Here is a 19,555-nt window from a genome sequence, read left to right as displayed (position 1 = left end):
TACAAAGCCTTTTATGACATGTTCCCATATGGGAACATTGGCATGAAAAAGGTTAAACCACTGTCACAAATGTAAAGTTTTTTACACGTTATAAATACAACATATTTACACACCTCTGTCATATTTACACACCTCTAACACATTTACACACCTGTCATATTTCACACCTCTGTCATATTTACACACCTCTGTCTTATTTCTCCATAGTCATCCAAATGCACTTTTATTTTATGATCTGCGTAACAAAATGCAAATTTGGCAGTCAAATGATGCGTATAGTACAAGTTTGCTCATTTGGGCCTCGGATGACTAGCGTAGTTTGGGAAATATTGTTCACTCGTGTGGTGGTACAAGCACTTTCTGTTCACCCAATGTTCTCTGACCCATATCCGCAGGTGCACTTTCGTCCCAGTGCTTTTTTTTATTCAAAATTATAACCTCAATCGTCAACGAAGACAGTCCATACTGTGTGTGGATGTAGGAGCCACATCACAGTGATAGAACAGTCTCTCACGACGAAGTTTGACGAAATTCTTGAGGATCACCTGGGGGCTTCATAACATTTACCTGCTAATGTGTACACCTGCGGATTCCAGTTGATGAGCTCTGTCATTACCCTCAACGTTGTTAAACACAGGTTTGGGGCCTCGAATGACACGTTTACTTCTGAGCGTGGTTAAGACTTGGAGAATACTGCTCCTTCGTGTGGTGGTACAAGCACTTTCTGTTCACCCAATGTTCTCTGACCCATAAACGTAAGTGTAGTTTCGTCCCAGTGCTTTGTAGAGCATGGTGGCCTATTCAACACAACACACCTAAATCGTTCATACTGTAGGAATGTAGGAGCCAGATCACAGTGACACAGCAGTCCCTCACGATGAAGTTTGATGAAATTCTTGAGGATTACCTTGGAGCGTTTGGTCTTCATCAGAAACGCCTCTACCTGTTTATGTGTACACCTGCTATATTCTGCGGAGTGCAGCTGATGAGCACTGTCTTTACCCACAACATCCCTAAACACAGGTGAGACCATGCTACCAAAGAATACGACTTGTAACCACATTTAGAACGTCACTTATCTGTACCATTCATCATTCAAAAATAATCGGACTATAGGGTAGCCTGGTGGTTAACGCGTTCGCTCGTCAAGCCGAAGGCCCGGGTTCGATTCCCCACATGGGCATTTTTGGTACTTATAAATCAAGTTTCATTGTCGTAGCGTTAGTGATTGTCTTACTAACTCATCACTGCCTGTTTAGTTAGTTATCGCTAATGTATTGATGCACTCATCGATTATTCGGCCTACTGTGTTGAGAAGCTTTGGTGAGAAACAACACGACGCATTTTTCGTTAAAATCTAAGAATGACATTGTAGTAAAAGATGTTAGCATTCGTGAGTGTTTGGGAAGTTAAATGTTCCTTGTTAGGCTCGCTAAATACAAAACCTACAGGATATGTACAATCTGTATTCCTAATTCAGGATATTTATTATCCCAAATATACTGGCAACGCTATTCAGGGTACATGACTAAAACTAGACACATCACAAGTACACACGTATAATTTCCTGAGACGAGACTTTGAGGGGTACATTTGCTGTGTATCAACCTAAATGTGCATCTAACGTCTGGAGAGTGGAGATAGTCTGTTACACAACCCCTAAATATATATCTAATTCTCCCACGGCAGCCAACACAAACCTAGATTACTGAAGTTTCAATGTCAGTACAAAATCTTTTGAATTCACAAGCGAGGGCACAGCTTGTAATTCTCGGTTATTCTCTAGCTGCCATTTTGTTTAGCATTTGAAGTATTATATCAGAGACTACACGTGTGTCTAGATTAGAGAGGGCAGTTTCCGGAACAGCAACCTCATCTTGTATCTATTCAAGGTGTTGGGCACGCCACGTTGACTCCATTGACAGCCAGACTATGAATGGCGTATTTGTATCGAAGCCATACAGAAAGTTGAGATTATATCAAATCATATTGTGCGTCACAAGCTTTCGAAGCCAACTTAGCTTTTAAGGCTATTTCTTCAGCAAAGAAATATCAATTCTCCTGTTCAAGAATTAAAATTCCCGTAGGATCTCCAGTTTACACCCACACAATCTTGTCTCTGTATCCGTCTCTGTCTGTCTGTCTGTCTGTCTCCCCTCTCCCCTCTCTCTCTCTCTCACTCACACTCTCTCTCTCTCACACACACACACACATACACACACAGAGAAACACACACATATATAATTACTTTCCATGTATCTGCTTTTGTGTATTGTAGATGTGCTCTCCCCGGAGTCAGCAACGACACATACGCTGTCCAAGGACCTGACCACGAGCTCCTCCTTAACGCCTCCATACCCTGGAAGACGGAGAAGGGCGTCAGTGTCAGGGACTCCTGTCTCATCTACAAGGACGATGTTTCAGGAGGTCAGAACAGAACAACCCAGGAATGCAGCGCCTGGGTGTACGACGACTCTGTCTTCAAGAACACCGTCGTGACAGAGGTAGGGTGAGTCAGTATGGTATCAACCCGCTTTCAGCAATATTCCTGCAATTTCACGGCAGGGGACACCAGACACGGGCTTCACACGTTGCACTCTTATGCGGGCGAACACTTTGACCACTGAGCTACCCGACCGCCCCGACAGAGGTAGAATGAATGGGTGAATTCCTTTATTTCCTCCAGATATTACACCCGATTTACAGTATCCCTGATGTTACTCAGAGCAAATACATGATGCTTGTATGTACATAAATATAACTATGAACCCTAGTAATACAAGCTGTGTAGGTATACAGTTTATATCACCTATGTACACACATGCCAGCTACTGCTGCACAGCAGATGAAAAGAGGGAGTAGTCTAATACGACGTGGCGCGTGGTCCTGTACATAGAGCTCAGTTCACAAATAAGTGGAAGTTAAGCAGCGTCGAGGTCGGATAATCCTTGGGTGGGTGAACATGTTTGGCAGCTTGATTCCTGAGAGTTTCTAGGATATTAGTCCTGCCCCACATCGAAACACATGGGATACATGTGGTCTCACATTAGGCAAGTGAGTTTGTCCAAAATTGCCTCTGTTCACCATGCCGTCATGTGACTAGAACCTTCTAGAGCCTCACAGGCAGCTTGGGTTATCCGGGGTAAGAATAATCAGACTGTAACAGAAGTTGCAGCGCTTTGAGCGTACACTAGTGCATGGAGTCTAGCGCTCTACAAATACACTAAACCCGTGAAGATCCGGGGTAGAATACGTCTTCAGCAACCCATGTGCTTGCCATAAAAGGCGACTATGCTTGTCGTAAGAGGCGACTAACGGGATCGGGTGGTCAGTTTCGCTGACTTGGTTGACACATGTCATCGGTTCCCAATTGCGCAGATCGATGATCATGCTGTTGATCAGTGGATTGTCTGGCCCAGACTCGATTATTTACAGACCGCCGCCATATAGCTGGGATATTGCTGAGTGCGGCGTAAAACTAAACTCACTCACTCACTCAGTCACAAATACACTGTATTATTATTGTTATTATTAATACATATTTTAGTTTAAGGACATACTTACAGAATAACAATGATACACTTTTCCAAGTAGTCTCGCTTTACATTTCAGATAGTGTTTGTGTTGAACCCTCAGAAGAGTGCAAGCTCAACATTCTCATCTAAAAGTACATAATTTTCAAGATCCAGTTTATCCATCAGGGTTTTTCTTATATTTATATACTTCTCCCAGTGCCTGTCATAATCAAGTATGAACATACGATACGTTTCAGGCAAATATGGTTGAATGACATATATTTGTACACAGTTGTCTGAGAAGTAGTAGCCTGCATTTGTCTAAGTATCCTGTAGGCGCCATATTTTAACACATACATCTGAGTTTGAGATCATACCTATATTTATCTCCTACAGCTTTGAGTGAGCGGACTGTGTGTTTGGACATATCGCACAATCATACTTTTGCATGTTAGTTTCGACTTTAGAATTCCCCATATGTAACACTATCGCATGCCTCGAAAGAGGAGGTAGATACCTTCATTTCTGTCGTCAACGTGTCTTTGTTCAGCATGGTTTGTTTCAAATCAAACCATGCTGAAATATGAAGACAGAAATATAGCAGAATGCTGCTAAAAGAGGACTTATCTTTTCGTATTGTCCCCATCCCCCTCTCCCCCGAAAAAAAATCGCTTGGGAGTATTTCCCCCTAACCTTTGGACTTAATTATTTATGTGCACCTCCCTTCTCCAAATTTCTGGACCCGCCCCTAAAATAGGACTACCATGTGCAATACTCATAGTTGCTGTACAATACCAACTGCAACTAGTTTATTTCCAGCTCAACATGGTGTGTGGCACCAGGGCACTCCGATCTCTGGCCAACAGCATTCTGTTTGCAGGACTTCTCTTCGGTTCATTAGTCTTCGGCATCATTTCAGATCTGTACGTATTGTCCAGTGTGACGTCACCTGTACCCTTTCGTAATGTTCTGTTGAGATTATGTTGTGACTTAATGTAAATATAAGGTGAACATCGTTTCTGAACAGAAAACACAATGATCTTAGAAGACATGAATGAAATTCGATTGAAATCCCCGTCTGCAAATTAACCATTTCTTGTGACTTGTTCTAGGTGCGGTCGAAAGAAGTCAGTGTTGCTAGCTGCGGTGCTTTACCTTGGCACAGGAATAGGGATTGCTTTTTCCCCAAACTACCTGGTTTTTGTCATAATCAGCTTCTTCAACGGTGCCTCCAGTATCGCACTCTTCATTTCCCCCTTCGTGTATGGTGAGTTTATTGGACAATACTGCTCTTGGAACTTATGTGAATGGCTGGTGCTACAATAGGGCAGGACATGCTTACCCTTTTCGCAAACACCTGTGTCATTACTGAGTTTCAGCGATGCTTTCATGTAATCTTCACAGCTCTTTTCCCTTTACACCAAACTGAAATTGTGTCTAAAGATATTCATGACTGGGTATTCTTTAGCGTTGACGTTCAATATTTATTTCCAGTGGGTCGATGTTTCTGCTGGTGGACTGAAAGTCCCTGATATTCAGCATAAACTCAAATCCATATTTAAATATGCTGAGTGAAGTACAAAAGAATCGTTCGGTCGGAGACTTTAAAACTGATCACCAGTATATTGTAAAACAAGTCTTTTTTCCAGGGGTGTTACTTTTCTATATGCATCGGAATCCCTGTATTTCTACACAAGAGTGTTAATTCAAACTTATATAACTGGATTTTCCGGTTTATCGATCACTTGATTATCTGGTTTGTTTCAAGGCAGCAGTACTGCTGTGCAGTGTCAGGCAAAATATACATAATATTTTAGGCACATTTTCTGAATAGCCGGTGCTACCGGTAGGGCAGAATATGTTTACTGTCTCCGCAAACACCTGGTGTCTATTGTTAATGCATATGTCTGATAAACCTAATTCAGAACGTTTGTTTGAAAGTCTAGGTACAATGATTTTATCAAATTAATTTGTTTAACCTTCATAGTAAGTTTGCATTCCATTCCAGCAAGATCAGACTCCTTGGGTAGCTTTTGTAATATGGTCTTATTTGGTCAATATAGTGAACAAAATTGCAGTATTCATTTTGAATTTTCTTTGTCAGTTTGGAATATGATTAACAAGCATTAATAAGTGTACATGGAAACGTAAGTATTACAGTAAGACATTTTGGTTTGGAACACAGACTGCACCAACAGTTTGCATGGATCATGTCAAGGTCCAAAACTCGGCATATTATCTTTCCAGTTATGGAAATCGTTGGTCCCTCCAAACGAACCAACGCTGGTGTTATCATCCAGTTCTTCTGGTGCTTTGGCCTGTTCCTCGTTGGATGTCTTGCCTACTTCATCCGTGACTGGCATCACCTGCAGCTCACCATAACCATCCCTGTAGTAGTTCTCTTGGGTTTATACTGGTGAGTAGATCGTCTTAGCCTCACCCACAGCTCACCATTACCATCCCTATAGTAGTTCTCTTGGCTTTATGCTTGTGAGTAGATTGTCTTAGCCTCACCCACAGCTCACCATAACCACCCCTATAGTAGTTCTCTTGGCTTTATACTGGTGAGTAGATTGTCTTAGCCTCACCCACAGCTCACCATAACCATCCCTATAGTAGTTCTCTTGGCTTTATACTGGTGAGTAGATTGTCTTAGCCTCACCCACAGCTCACCATAACCATCCCTATAGTAGTTCTCTTGGGTTTATACTGATGAGTAGATCGTCTTAGCCTCACCCGCAGCTCACCATAACCATCCCTATAGTAGTTCTCTTGGGTTTATACTGATGAGTAGATCGTCTTAGCCTCACCCACAGCTCACCATAACCATCCCTATAGTAGTTCTCTTGGCTTTATACTGGTGAGTAGATCGTCTTAGCCTCACCCCCCAGCTCACCATAACCATCCCTATAGTAGTTCTCTCTTGGCTTTACTGGTGAGTAGATCGTCTTAGCCTCACCCACAGCTCACCATAACCATCCCTATAGTAGTTCTCTTGGCTTTATACTGGTGAGTAGATCGTCTTAGCCTCACCCCCAGCTCACCATAACCATCCCTATAGTAGTTCTCTTGGGTTTATACTGGTGAGTAGATCGTCTTAGCCTCACCCCAGCTCACCATAACCATCCCTATAGTAGTTCTCTTGGCTTTATACTGGTGAGTAGATCGTCTTAGCCTCACCCCCCCAGCTCACCATAACCATCCCTATAGTAGTTCTCTTGGCTTTATACTGATGAGTAGATCGTCTTAGCCTCACCCGCAGCTCACCATAACCATCCCTATAGTAGTTCTCTTGGGTTTATACTGATGAGTAGATCGTCTTAGCCTCACCCGCAGCTCACCATAACCATCCCTATAGTAGTTCTCTTGGGTTTATACTGATGAGTAGATCGTCTTAGCCTCACCCACAGCTCACCATAACCATCCCTATAGTAGTTCTCTTGGGTTTATACTGATGAGTAGATCGTCTTAGCCTCACCCACAGCTCACCATAACCATCCCTATAGTAGTTCTCTTGGGTTTATACTGGTGAGTAGATCGTCTTAGCCTCACCCACAGCTCACCATAACCATCCCTATAGTAGTTCTCTTGGGTTTATACTGATGAGTAGATCGTCTTAGCCTCACCCACAGCTCACCATAACCATCCCTATAGTAGTTCTCTTGGGTTTATACTGGTGAGTAGATTGTCTTAGCCTCACCCCCCAGCTCACCATAACCATCCCTATAGTAGTAGTTCTCTTGGCTTTATACTGGTGAGTAGATCGTCTTAGCCTCACCCCCCAGCTCACCATAACCATCCCTATAGTAGTTCTCTTGGCTTTATACTGGTGAGTAGATCGTCTTAGCCTCACCCGCAGCTCACCATAACCATCCCTATAGTAGTTCTCTTGGGTTTATACTGGTGAGTAGATCGTCTTAGCCTCACCCCCCAGCTCACCATAACCATCCCTATAGTAGTTCTCTTGGGTTTATACTGATGAGTAGATCGTCTTAGCCTCACCCGCAGCTCACCATAACCATCCCAATAGTAGTTTTCTTGGGTTTGTACTGGTGAGTATATCGTCTCGATACTTGTGAGTATATTGCCTTTACTTTACCTGTGATGCCAGGGTATTACAAACACCAAACATGCATGACAAAGTTACTCCGTTGACGTGTATCTTTATAATGAAATATTTGCCGTTACTACGCCCCATCTGAATCTAAATCTCTTATTTACAGAAAAACACCTACCGCCATACGATTCTGTTTATTACTCATTTTTTACTTTTAGATATTTATATTGAAACAGCTTTGAAAATATTTAGGGCTGTTCCCGAGTCTCCAAGATGGCTGTTGTCGGTTGGCCGTGAGAGGGAGGCAGAAAAAATCCTGAGGATAGCGGCAGACGTGAACGGTGTGACTCTTCCGCGGAAGCTATTTGACAAGGATACACTGGATGCCGGTCCCAAGGCCAAGGTCACAGAGATGTTCACCTCCCGAGTGCTCCTTTTTAGAAGTCTCATCATCTTCTTCAATTGGTCAGTATAACAGGATTGAGAAATGCAAGGGTGGTTGGTTTTAATACCGAGTCGATGATCCTCAAAGACAGTAAAATTTCCAACACATAAGGATAAGGATTAGCGAACTTTCGCATAACCTAGTCCTTTTTCATAATGTATACAATACTTTCGCAACCTTGCCCGAATGCATACTGAAATTTTGTAGGTCCCTAATGCATACTGAAATTTTGTAGGTAGATCTTCTTCAGACTAATACATATTCAGCCAGAATTGCAAATGTTATGATTTGAATTTAGAAAACTGACACTCAAGATGAATGCCCTTTGGTATATGTTTCTGCTTTACGGGAAAATATTGCAGGAAAAAGATTAACAGTATATAGGCGTGTTAGGAAAAGGAATACAATGCGACGTATATCCATTCTGACCATTGCTAGTTAAAGGGGAAATATATCGAGCATTGATATAATTAAACAGGTTTGTGGTCACCATTGTCTTCTATGGCTTGATACATAACATTGGCACCCTTGTTGGTGACATCTTCCTCAACTTCACCATCGGCAACATCATGGAAACCGTAGCCTACGTCATGGTTCTGCTCCTGCTTGACAGACTGGGCAGGAAACCTCTCCACTGTGGAAGTATGTTAATAGGAGGGATCGCCTGCCTTAGTGCCATTTTCCCTGTCACCTATGGAGGTCAAGGTCAGTTGCACATCCTTTCCCATCTTATAATGGTTATAATGTCTGACCATTTTAAAGATGTTGACAGATAGATAGTTGTCACGCATCCGAAGGTTTCGACAGAATATGTGTAAGAAGTACATTCCAGTGTGTAGCCTTGCACACACAAAACGACGTCGACGTTGATGCGCAAACAGCACGGATGTTGTCACGGTAGTGCTGCCAAGTGACACGTCAGTGAATAATAATAATAATAATAATAATTTTTGCGCCTACAATCCAACACGATGCTGCCCTCTGGCGTTACATTATTACCCTGACGGAATTGTACTTTCAAAGCTGCTACTAAGCGATTCGCGCGACCGTATAGGTCCGTACATCCGCTTCTCAGGTACCCATTTTGAACAGCTGGGTGGACTGAGTGCAATGTGGACGAAGTGCCTTGCCCAGGAACACAACACAGTATGAGACCAAGGTCTCAAATTTTGGTATCTCCTTCGGGATTTGAACCCGGGCCTTTGGCGTGAGAGGCCAGCACGCTAACCACTACACCACCGTGAAAAACACGTGAAGATGTTCTGCTAGCCGCAGCCACTCCAATACGACCGTTCTGTCTAACGCTAAGGGCATGAAAACGTCTATCCCGCCTGCGCCAAGGCAAGCCTCGATTCATTCGAAAACTTAACTTCCATAAGAAGATTGGTCCCGCGGAGCCGCATTTGATACCAACGACTTTTTGCGGTAATGTGACGGTGCCATCAACCGTAGGACAACACGCGGACATCGGTCACGCAGGTTCCATCTGTGTAGCCGATTACGAATCAAAAGTCCACTAGCACACGTAGCTCTGTAAAGTTCATCTCCAATTTGAGAGGCACTTTGACCACGGTTTCGTAAAAACAGTCGTTCTGATGAAACGTTCTTGTGCGCCTGTCGATATCGTGATTGTAATCTGCTTCCTACTGACTGTGACACGTTAAGAGCTGGCACCAGAATGTTCTATTGTGCTCAAGAATGTTCTATTGTGCTCAAGAATGTGCTATTGTGCTCAAGTACTTCCAACAACTGCATGTAGCCCTTCACGACGTTTATAGTCTGTTTGGGTCAAAATGATACCGATGAATCACAGCCTTAAGTTGCAAGTGCTCCCCGCCCCTGATGCTGTTCCTCAATCAGTTTACTGTTACTTTACCCTCGTAAAACTTTACACGGATAATCAAAACAAAATGATGATAGTTTGTTAAGTAACTTTTTATTTTGGAGAGAAAGGTTATGAAACTTTTTTTTCCAGAGTTGGTCTAATGTTTTCATTACATTCTCCGTTGAAATGAATTTGTGATCATGAACCGAGTTGGTGTTAGATTGTGATTCATCGGTATCATTTTGACCCAAACAGACTATAGTCTAGATATTATCCTATTACCTTGTGTAAAACGAATTATTCAGTGAGAGTTTTTTGAAGACTCGGTAACTGAGTCTAAAGCAATATGTTCAGGCTGCTATTTGAATCACTGAAATGTACCCGACATGTTCACGTGCACAACATGAAAAACGCTTGCACCAAAGTGCGTGTTTGCACGAAAGTCAAAAGTCGTAGAATGGAAAAATCATTTTCTAAATCCATGTACATAAAACTTGCATTTGTTCCCAGTTAGTATCACCCCAAAATGGAATAGTCCCTAATTTTGTAACAGTATAGTTCCCGAGGTCACGAAGGTCCCGAAGATCCCGTATAAGTACGTTCTGGTGTTCTTGTCCCTTTTCAGAGCACGAATGGATCACAGTGACCTTTTGCATGGTTGGAAGATTTGGAATATCAGGAGCTTTCGCCATAATTTATGTTTTTGCTGCTGAACTTTTTCCAACTCTTGTGCGCAACTCCGGAATTGGCGTCAGCTCCCTTTCAGGGCGTATCGGTCTAATTATCGCCCCTTACATTGCAGACCTGGTGAGAATAACAGGATTTTCATAATCTCCATAATAGAAATATATGCACATATCCGTTCCCATTGGGACCTAAGGAAGGATATTGTGTATGCCCATGATATCATATGAAGCTTTATACGTCAACTGTATGTGCCCATGATATTGTGTAGAATCTTGGTAAGTGTTCTGTATCGAGCCATAATAATTCCACTGTAGATGTTTATAATGTCATTTGGAGCCTTAGTAAGTCTGCTGTATATTCTCATATATCCTATGACGCCTCAGTATATAACGCCATAATAAGTCCACTGTATATTGTGATAATATCACATTTATTGTTACACAGTTTATTCTGCTCATCAGATGAGATGAAGCTAAACTGTGTTGTATCTTTTCATGACATCATACAGGGTCTAAGTAAATCGCCTTTATATGTTCATGATATCATTTGGAACCTTAATAAGTTCACTGTACATACGACCCGTGAAGATCCGGGTTAGAACTGATCTTCAGTGACCCATACTTGTCAGACGATTAACGGGATCGGGTGGTCAGGCTTGGGTGGTTTACACATGCCATCGTATCACAACTGCGTAGATCGATGCTCATGCTGTTGATCAGTGGATTGTCTGGTCCAGACTCGATTATTTACAGACCGCCACCATATAGCTGGAATATTGCTAAATGCAGCGTAAAACTAAACTCACTCACTCAGTCTACTCATGACATCCCATGGAGCCTCTGAGAGTTTACTCAGATGCTCACGTTGTGACATGGAACGTGATTATGTCAACGTATATGCTCATTATATCACGTGACGCCTGTATATATTGATGACGTCACATGGAGTCTTGGTAAGTCAATGCTCGTGATATGATATGGAGCCTTTATAAGTGCACTGTATATTGTCATGATATCAGAAGGAGTATTTGCAAATCTTCTCTCGATAGTGTAACGGCCGGGCTCAAAATACTGGAGACGGATATAACCTTAGATGATATTGGTGTACAGGGTGTGTTGGTTGACGGAGACATCAGCAGTGCCCTTCCCCTCATCGTGTTCGGCGTTCTGGCTTTGACGGCGGGGATTCTTGCTCTCTGGCTGCCCGAAACTCGCCGTCGCACATTGCCCGAAACTATTGAAGATGCTAAAGATTTTGCCAAGTGAGTATATAATTAATTGGAATAGGAACGACAAAACCCTTTCCTCTTTCGAAAGCAGAGTCGATTGTCCAATTTTGCCGAACGCTTTTGTTCTAGATAAAAATTCACTGAAGCGCGATTATCCCTTAAACAATAGGGGATTAACTTATTGTCTGTCTCGGTCTAACAAAGTGCACAGTGCCAACAGTTTTGGTACATTTTCTCTTCATGGTAAATTCATAAATACATATACATATTTCGTTCATGTTCAGAAAATGGTAACTGAAGACATAAATAAATATACATAATTTTTTTTTCATAAATATACATAATTATTCCAACACAGGAACACCAACCAGGTCTGAGACAAGATCCCTATATGCCTTTGGGGTGTAACCAAAGGAAATGCTAATGCACGCCTGACAAATGTACGCACGTTGTCATCATTTTTGTAAGCACCCTGCGGTCCATAGTTTTCTTGCATTCTCAACAGGGCTTTTCTGTAATGGAACATACAGCCCTTAACCTCACACTGGAACTCTTCCTTTGCTGCATTCAGCGCACCTTTCTCAAAATCACTGAAGAACGTTGAAGGTCGTAGATTGATGTTGTGCTCAGCTGCCTTCTGCTTGAGAAGTCTAAAGAAATCTGCATAGGTTCCTTGTTACTTATCAGGCAACAGGCCATACACTAGAGGAAACATTTCCCCCTCAACAAAAACATTTATAGTATAGATTTGATCAAATAAAGAAGGACACATGCTAAAAGTCCCATCACAATAATAAACAGCAGCAGCAGCAAGGTGGCGAGGGTTTTCTTCCGTAGCAAATATCATGATCTTGTTGTGGTCAGTAGCAGTAGCATGGAGCAGGAGTCTGTGTTGGTAGCTGTTGTGTATTTGTCCGTAGACCCTTCGATCCTGAACTACTCAACAATAACATGAGACAAGATCGGTTGACATCGTTCACTGGTCGCCATCTCACAACAGACGAAACGCACAGCTTCCGCTCTCATACTTCCGTGATTAACATCCGGACATTACTAAATTAACAGCCGGGAAATACCATGACACATTACAGACCAATATCCTACAGTAGCCGTTTCGGTGAAAACGTCGGGGAGGTTTGGCATTTCCTCGGCTCGGTACAGGCTGGAACGAGTACAGTAGAAAGCGGGCACTGTTGGCACTGCTTCGGGAACATCTCTCCGGAGTTCTGAAACTAAAAACATAAGATATATTACAAATGTAGAATATGAAATTATAAAATATGGTATATCACTGACTTGATATTCCATTTACAAAATCTATTGTATATTTCAGTATCTTAAGTATAAGGTACGGTATTTAGGTCATGTCCAGAATGTTAAACTTACTGTCTATTTCTTCATTGTAAATACCCTGAACTGGTTTGGAATCCCTCCGGACTTTGGTCTTCAACGTGACAAGAAAGGTGTCAATGTGAAGCTGAAATTGATCTTGATGATGGTTGTGTATGTTCCTGGAACAGCTGAGAACATCACTGACGGTGTTGGCGGTTGCAGGACAGACTGTCTTACAACATTTCCAACGAACTCGGTCCCTTTTTGTGCTCTTAACCCTAAACTTTTGACCGAGATAGAGTAACTGTCTACCTTCCCTTGAATTTGGACGTTTGGTATTTTGCAATGAGAGAACCATGTCTACATTCTTTATATACAGGCACAATGACAAGAATAATCATCCACTCAATTTAGATAATATAATTCGAGTTCACTCAAGTTAGTTACTAAAAATCGAGTTCACTCAAAATAAATTGGTGTCTTAATTAATGAGCTCGCACGCAGTCTGCCAAACGCTCAAGTCCCCCAAAAGAAACTATGGGTCACAACTACTCCCTAAAAACAGACTATAATCGGCAAACTAGCGGACCGTTACTGTTAATCATCACATCAGCTGTCCGGCAAATTGGGGTATGACCAGTTTGACTATATCAAGAGTACGTGTTTGTTTAACGAGGCATTCATCAGCGTTACAGCTATACGACGCCATCTTCAAACAATCGAGTCTGCATCAGAGAATACACAATAAACACACTTGGTTTTCTGAACTCGTGGCATGAAGATATGTTTGGGATACGACTTCGCCTGTCATTTATCCTCCTCTGTTTGTTTCCCTATTTCCATTTTCCAAATTGAATTTTGATCAGTCATTAGTCTGTCCTAAAGTATGAACATCTGCAAAGTTGCCATGTTGAGTTTACTTGCACTATAACTCGCTGCACAAGTGCATCCAAAAGGAGCCTTGTTTGGCCTTGGTTAACTGTTGTGATTGTTTCCCATGCTTCGCGGATTAACACAGTTGCCCTACATTTAAGCATATTTTAGGCCGATAAAGCCTTCTAAAGTTTCTCGACTTCTCGTTTTCACCATGTTGGCGATTACCTCATTTGAAACTCACCAGACTGGATCTCTATTGTTTAACGCCGCACTCAGCAATATATCAGCCATATGAAGGTTGGTTGTCAATAATCTCGTCTGGACCAGACAATCCAGTGATTGTCACCAGCATCGATCTATGCAGCTGGGACATGATCAATAAAGTCGAGCTTAGGTGAGCCAGAGAACCGTAGTTTTAATGAAACAAAATCATCATCTCTGTCATCGTATCGCATGGTGACAATAACTGGATTGTCTGGTCCAGACTCGATTTGTTTACAAACAACATCGTACGGCTGTAATACTGCTGAAACAAATATATACTCATGATGTAGTCACTATTCTACAATTGACTCTGCTTTTGGCAGATATTTCTTGTGGATGTTGAAAGGCTTTTGTCGCTTTTATCATAAAAGTGTTTTGATTCTTTTGAGAGGGATGCCAGTGTGAAAGGTAGCTGTTCTTTACCACTTCCATGGTAACCAGACAACACGGTCATGGTGCCACCAGACCTGAGTGATACGGTATCATAAGGACACTAGGCAACGCTATCCATAACAAAGTAACTCACTTGCAATACTTGTATATTTGTTTGTTTGTTGTTTAACGCCGCACTCAGCAATATTCCAGCTATGTGGCGACATTCTGGAAATAATCGACCAGACATTCAAACATCATGAGCAATCGATCTACACAACTGGGATACGATGACATTTGTCAAGCAAGTCAGCGAGCCTGACCACCCGATCCCGTTAGTCGCCACTTACATCCCAGCATGGGTTGCTGAAGTTCAATTCTAACCCAGATCTTCACGGGTCCACTTGTATTATGAAGACAATTGATGGTGACTATGATGTTCCTATTTCCAGGAACACAGGCAAAAGATTCTATCAGCTGGACCACTCCTATGACACAACGGTGCAGCGCGACAATCCAACCTTCGATCAAGACTAAAGTGAAGAGAAGAGGGCAGCTTATATCACTATATATGCGTGTGTATGTCTAAACCTCCGTAGGAATTATTAACCCTTGTTTTAATGTCTTCGTAAACGGACATGTCTATTTCATATGAAACACATGGGGACAAGCAAACAAACATTATGATATAATTCAGTTCAAGAAATTGCGCTGCATCCGCCGTTTTTGACACTATAGCGACGAGGGAAGGGTATAGTATTTGAAATCGGTCAATTAAAAGTTTATAATCACAGAACACTCATCTGATTAGACAGGTAGGTTGTCGATCGTATGGGGGTTCCTTTATGTCAGAGCACCATAATAATAACGTTTGTATTTTACCATCAACTTCTACTTCAAGTGACTCAAATGGTATATGTATATAATATCTTATATAGAATACCTTTATCATGTTCATGAATGTGCAACATTAAATGTATGATGACATTTTACACACCTGTCTAACACCAGCACCCGACATGTTTACTTTACTGGTCTTTCCTAAGTAGTACTTAAAAGATGAAAGGCATGAGTGAGTGAGTGAATGAGTGAGTTCAGTTTAGCAATTTTTCAGCAAATTACGGACACCAGAAATGGGCTTCACACATTGTGGGGAATTGAATCTGGGTCTTCGGCGTGACGAGCGAACGCTGTAACCTCTAGGCCACCCAACCTCCCCTGAAAGGACATGTGGACATGACACTATAGGGATAACAACCTCTTTGTCTGTATCAGCGCCTAGGGCTACTTCTTCAGCGTACACCATCAAGGAGCATATAATGTTAAATACACGTCTAAAGGATGTTATCATGTTAGTTTCATGTCTTTATTGAGATCCACATACAGTTCACACATATTGATTTTACCATGAATGCGTTCTTTTTTAAATGAATAAAGTGTATTTGCCTACTCTGCGTCGAAGGTTTTCTAAAAATGGCTCGTGGATGCCTTCAGAGATATTCTTGAGTATTCTGTCTGCCTGGCATGTTGTAATTCCATCGTCCACACATGACATAAATGTCATATTGGAGCGTTCTGACTGCCCGGCATGTTGTAATTCCATCGTCCACACATGACATAAATGTCATATTGGAGCGTTCTGTCTGCCCGGCATGTTGTAATTCCATCGTCCACACACGACATAAATGTCATATTGGAGCGTTCTGTCTGCCCGGCATGTTGTCCCTGCATCGTCCACACACGACATACATGTCATATTGGAGCGTTCTGTCTGCCCGGCATGTTGTCCCTCCATCGTCCACACACGACATAAATGTCATATTGGAGCGTTCTGTCTGCCCGGCATGTTGTCCCTGCATCGTCCACACATGACATCCATGTCATATTGGAGCGTTCTGTTTGCCCGGCATGTTGTCCCTCCATCGTCCACACACGACATAAATGTCATATTGGAGCGTACTGTCTGCCCGGCATGTTGTCCCTGCATCGTCCACAGACGACATACATGTCATATTGGAGCGTTCTGTCTGCCCGGCATGTTGTCCCTGCATCGTCCACACATGACATAAATGTCATATTGGAACGTTCTTTCTGCCTGGCATGTTGTCCCTGCATCGTCCACACATGACATAAATGTCATATTGGAGCGTTCTGTCTGCCTGGCATGTTGTTATTCCATCGTCCACACATCACATAAATGTCATATTGGAGCGTTCTGTCTGCCCGGCATGTTGTAATTCCATCGTCCACACATGACATAAATGTTACATTGGAGCGTTCTGTCTGCCCGGCATGTTGTCCCTGCATCGTCCACAGACGACATACATGTCATATTGGAGCGTTCTGTCTGCCCGGCATGTTGTCCCTGCATCGTCCACACACGACATGCATGTCATATTGGAGCGTTCTGTCTGCCCGGCATGTTGTCCCTGCATCGTCCACACATGACATCCATGTCATATTGGAGCGTTCTGTCTGCCCGGCATGTTGTCCCTGCATCGTCCACACACGACATAAATGTCATATTGGAGCGTTCTGTCTGCCCGGCATGTTGTCCCTGCATCGTCCACACACGACACACATGTCATATTGGAGCGTTCTTTCTGCCTGGCATGTTGTCCCTCCATCGTCCACACACGACATAAATGTCATATTGGAGCGTTCTGTCTGCCCGGCATGTTGTCCCTGCATCGTCCACAGACGACATACATGTCATATTGGAGCGTTCTGTCTGCCCGGCATGTTGTCCCTGCATCGTCCACACATGACATAAATGTCATATTCGAACGTTCTTTCTGCCTGGCATGTTGTCCCTCCATCGTCCACACATGACATAAATGTCATATTGGAGCGTTCTGTCTGCCTGGCATGTTGTTATTCCATCGTCAACACATCACATAAATGTCATATTGGAGCGTTCTGTCTGCCTGGCATGTTGTAATTCCATCGTCCACACATGACATAAATGTTACATTGGAGCGTTCTGTCTGCCCGGCATGTTGTCCCTGCATCGTCCACAGACGACATCCATGTCATATTGGAGCGTTCTGTCTGCCCGGCATGTTGTCCCTGCATCGTCCACACACGACATAAATGTCATATTGGAGCGTTCTGTCTGCCCGGCATGTTGTCCCTGCATCGTCCACACACGACACACATGTCATATTGGAGCGTTCTTTCTGCCTGGCATGTTGTCCCTGCATCGTCCACACATGACATAAATGTCATATTGGAGCGTTCTGTCTGCCCGGCATGTTGTCCCTGCATCGTCCACACACGACATGCATGTCATATTGGAGCGTTCTGTCTGCCCGGCATGTTGTCCCTGCATCGTCCACACATGACATCCATGTCATAATGGAGCGTTCTGTCTGCCCGGCATGTTGTCCCTCCATCGTCCACACATGACATAAATGTGATATTGGAGCCGTCTGTCTGCCCGACATGTTGTCCCTGCATCGCCCACACACGGCATAAATGTCATATTGGAGCGTTCTGTCTGCCCGGCATGTTGTAATTTCATCGTCCACACATGACATAAATGTCATATTGAAGCGTTCTGTCTGCCTGGCATGCAGTAATTCAATCGTCCACACATGACATAAATGTCATATTGGAGCGTTCTGTCTGCCCGGCATGTTGTCCCTGCATCGTCCATATACGACATAAATGTCATATTGGAGCGTTCTGTCTGCCCGGCATGTTGTCCCTGCATCGTCCACACACGACATAAATGTCATATTGGAGCGTTCTGTCTGCCCTGCATGTTGTCCCTGCATCGTCCACACACGACATAAATGTCATATTGGAGCGTTCTGTCTGCCCGACATGTTGTCCCTGCCTCGTCCACACACGACGTAAATGTCATATTGGAACGTTCTGTCTGCCTGGCACGTTGTCCCTGCATCGTCCATATACGACATAAATGTTATATTGGAGCGTTCTGTCTGCCCGGCATGTTGTCCCTCCATCGTCCACACATCACATAAATGTCATATTGGAGCGTTCTGTCTGCCCGGCATGTTGTCCCTGCATCGTCCACACATGACATAAATATCATATTGGAGCGTTCTGTCTGCCTGGCATTTTGTCCCTGCATCGTCCACACATCACATAAATGTCATATTGGAGCGTTCTGTCTGCATGGCATGTTGTAATTCCATCGTCCACACATGACATAAATGTCATATTGGAGCGTTCTGTCTGCCCGGCATGTTGTCCCTACATCGTCCACACACGACATAAATGTCATATTGGAGCGTTCTGTCTGCCCGGCATGTTGTCCCTGCATCGTCCACACGACATAAATGTCATATTGGAGCGTTCTGTCTGCCCGGCATGTTGTCCCTGCATCGTCCACACACGACATAAATGTCATATTGGAGCGTTCTGTCTGCCCGGCATGTTGTCCCTGCATCGTCCACACACGACATAAATGTCATATTGGAGCGTTCTGTCTGTCCGGCATGTTGTAATTGCATCGTCCACACACGACATAAAAGTCATATTGGAGCGTTCTGACTGCCTGGCATGCTGTAATTCCATCGACCACACATGACATGAATGTCATATTGGAGCGTTCTGTCTGCCTGGCATGTTGTAATTCAATCGTCCACACATGACATAAATGTCATATTGGAGCGTTCTGTCTGCCCGGCATGTTGTCCCTGCATCTTCCACACACGACATAAATGTCATATTGGAGCGTTCTGTCTGCCCGGCATGTGGTCCCTGCATCGTCCACACACGACATAAATGTCATATTGGAGCGTTCTGTCTGCCCGGCATGTTGTCCCTGCATCGTCCACACACGACATAAATGTCATATTGGAGCGTTCTGTCTGCCCGGCATGTTGTCCCTGCATCGTCCACACATGACATAAATGTCATATTGGAGCGTTCTGTCTGCCCGGCATGTTGTAATTGCATCGTCACGACACGACATAAATGTCAT

General features: G+C 43.3%; 1 protein-coding gene across 1 annotated transcript; it reads left to right on the top strand.

Annotated features, from left to right (window-relative positions):
• Positions 1 to 484: 484 nt before the first annotated feature.
• On the top strand, positions 485 to 16,050 carry LOC124290656 (organic cation transporter protein-like). The gene is made up of 10 exons (XM_046727443.1): positions 485 to 1,023; positions 2,279 to 2,504; positions 4,335 to 4,438; positions 4,628 to 4,782; positions 5,763 to 5,931; positions 7,825 to 8,037; positions 8,496 to 8,722; positions 10,468 to 10,649; positions 11,639 to 11,790; positions 15,054 to 16,050. Exons 1-10 carry the CDS (start codon positions 878 to 880, stop codon positions 15,136 to 15,138), a joined length of 1,659 nt encoding a protein of 552 aa, XP_046583399.1. The 5' UTR covers positions 485 to 877; the 3' UTR covers positions 15,139 to 16,050.
• Positions 16,051 to 19,555: the final 3,505 nt, after the last annotated feature.

The sequence above is a fragment of the Haliotis rubra genome, unplaced genomic scaffold (genome assembly GCF_003918875.1).
Source record: "Haliotis rubra isolate DU_JTF1 unplaced genomic scaffold, ASM391887v1 Scf47, whole genome shotgun sequence".
NCBI lineage: Eukaryota > Metazoa > Mollusca > Gastropoda > Lepetellida > Haliotidae > Haliotis > Haliotis rubra.
This window is presented reverse-complemented; position numbering and strand designations above follow the sequence as displayed.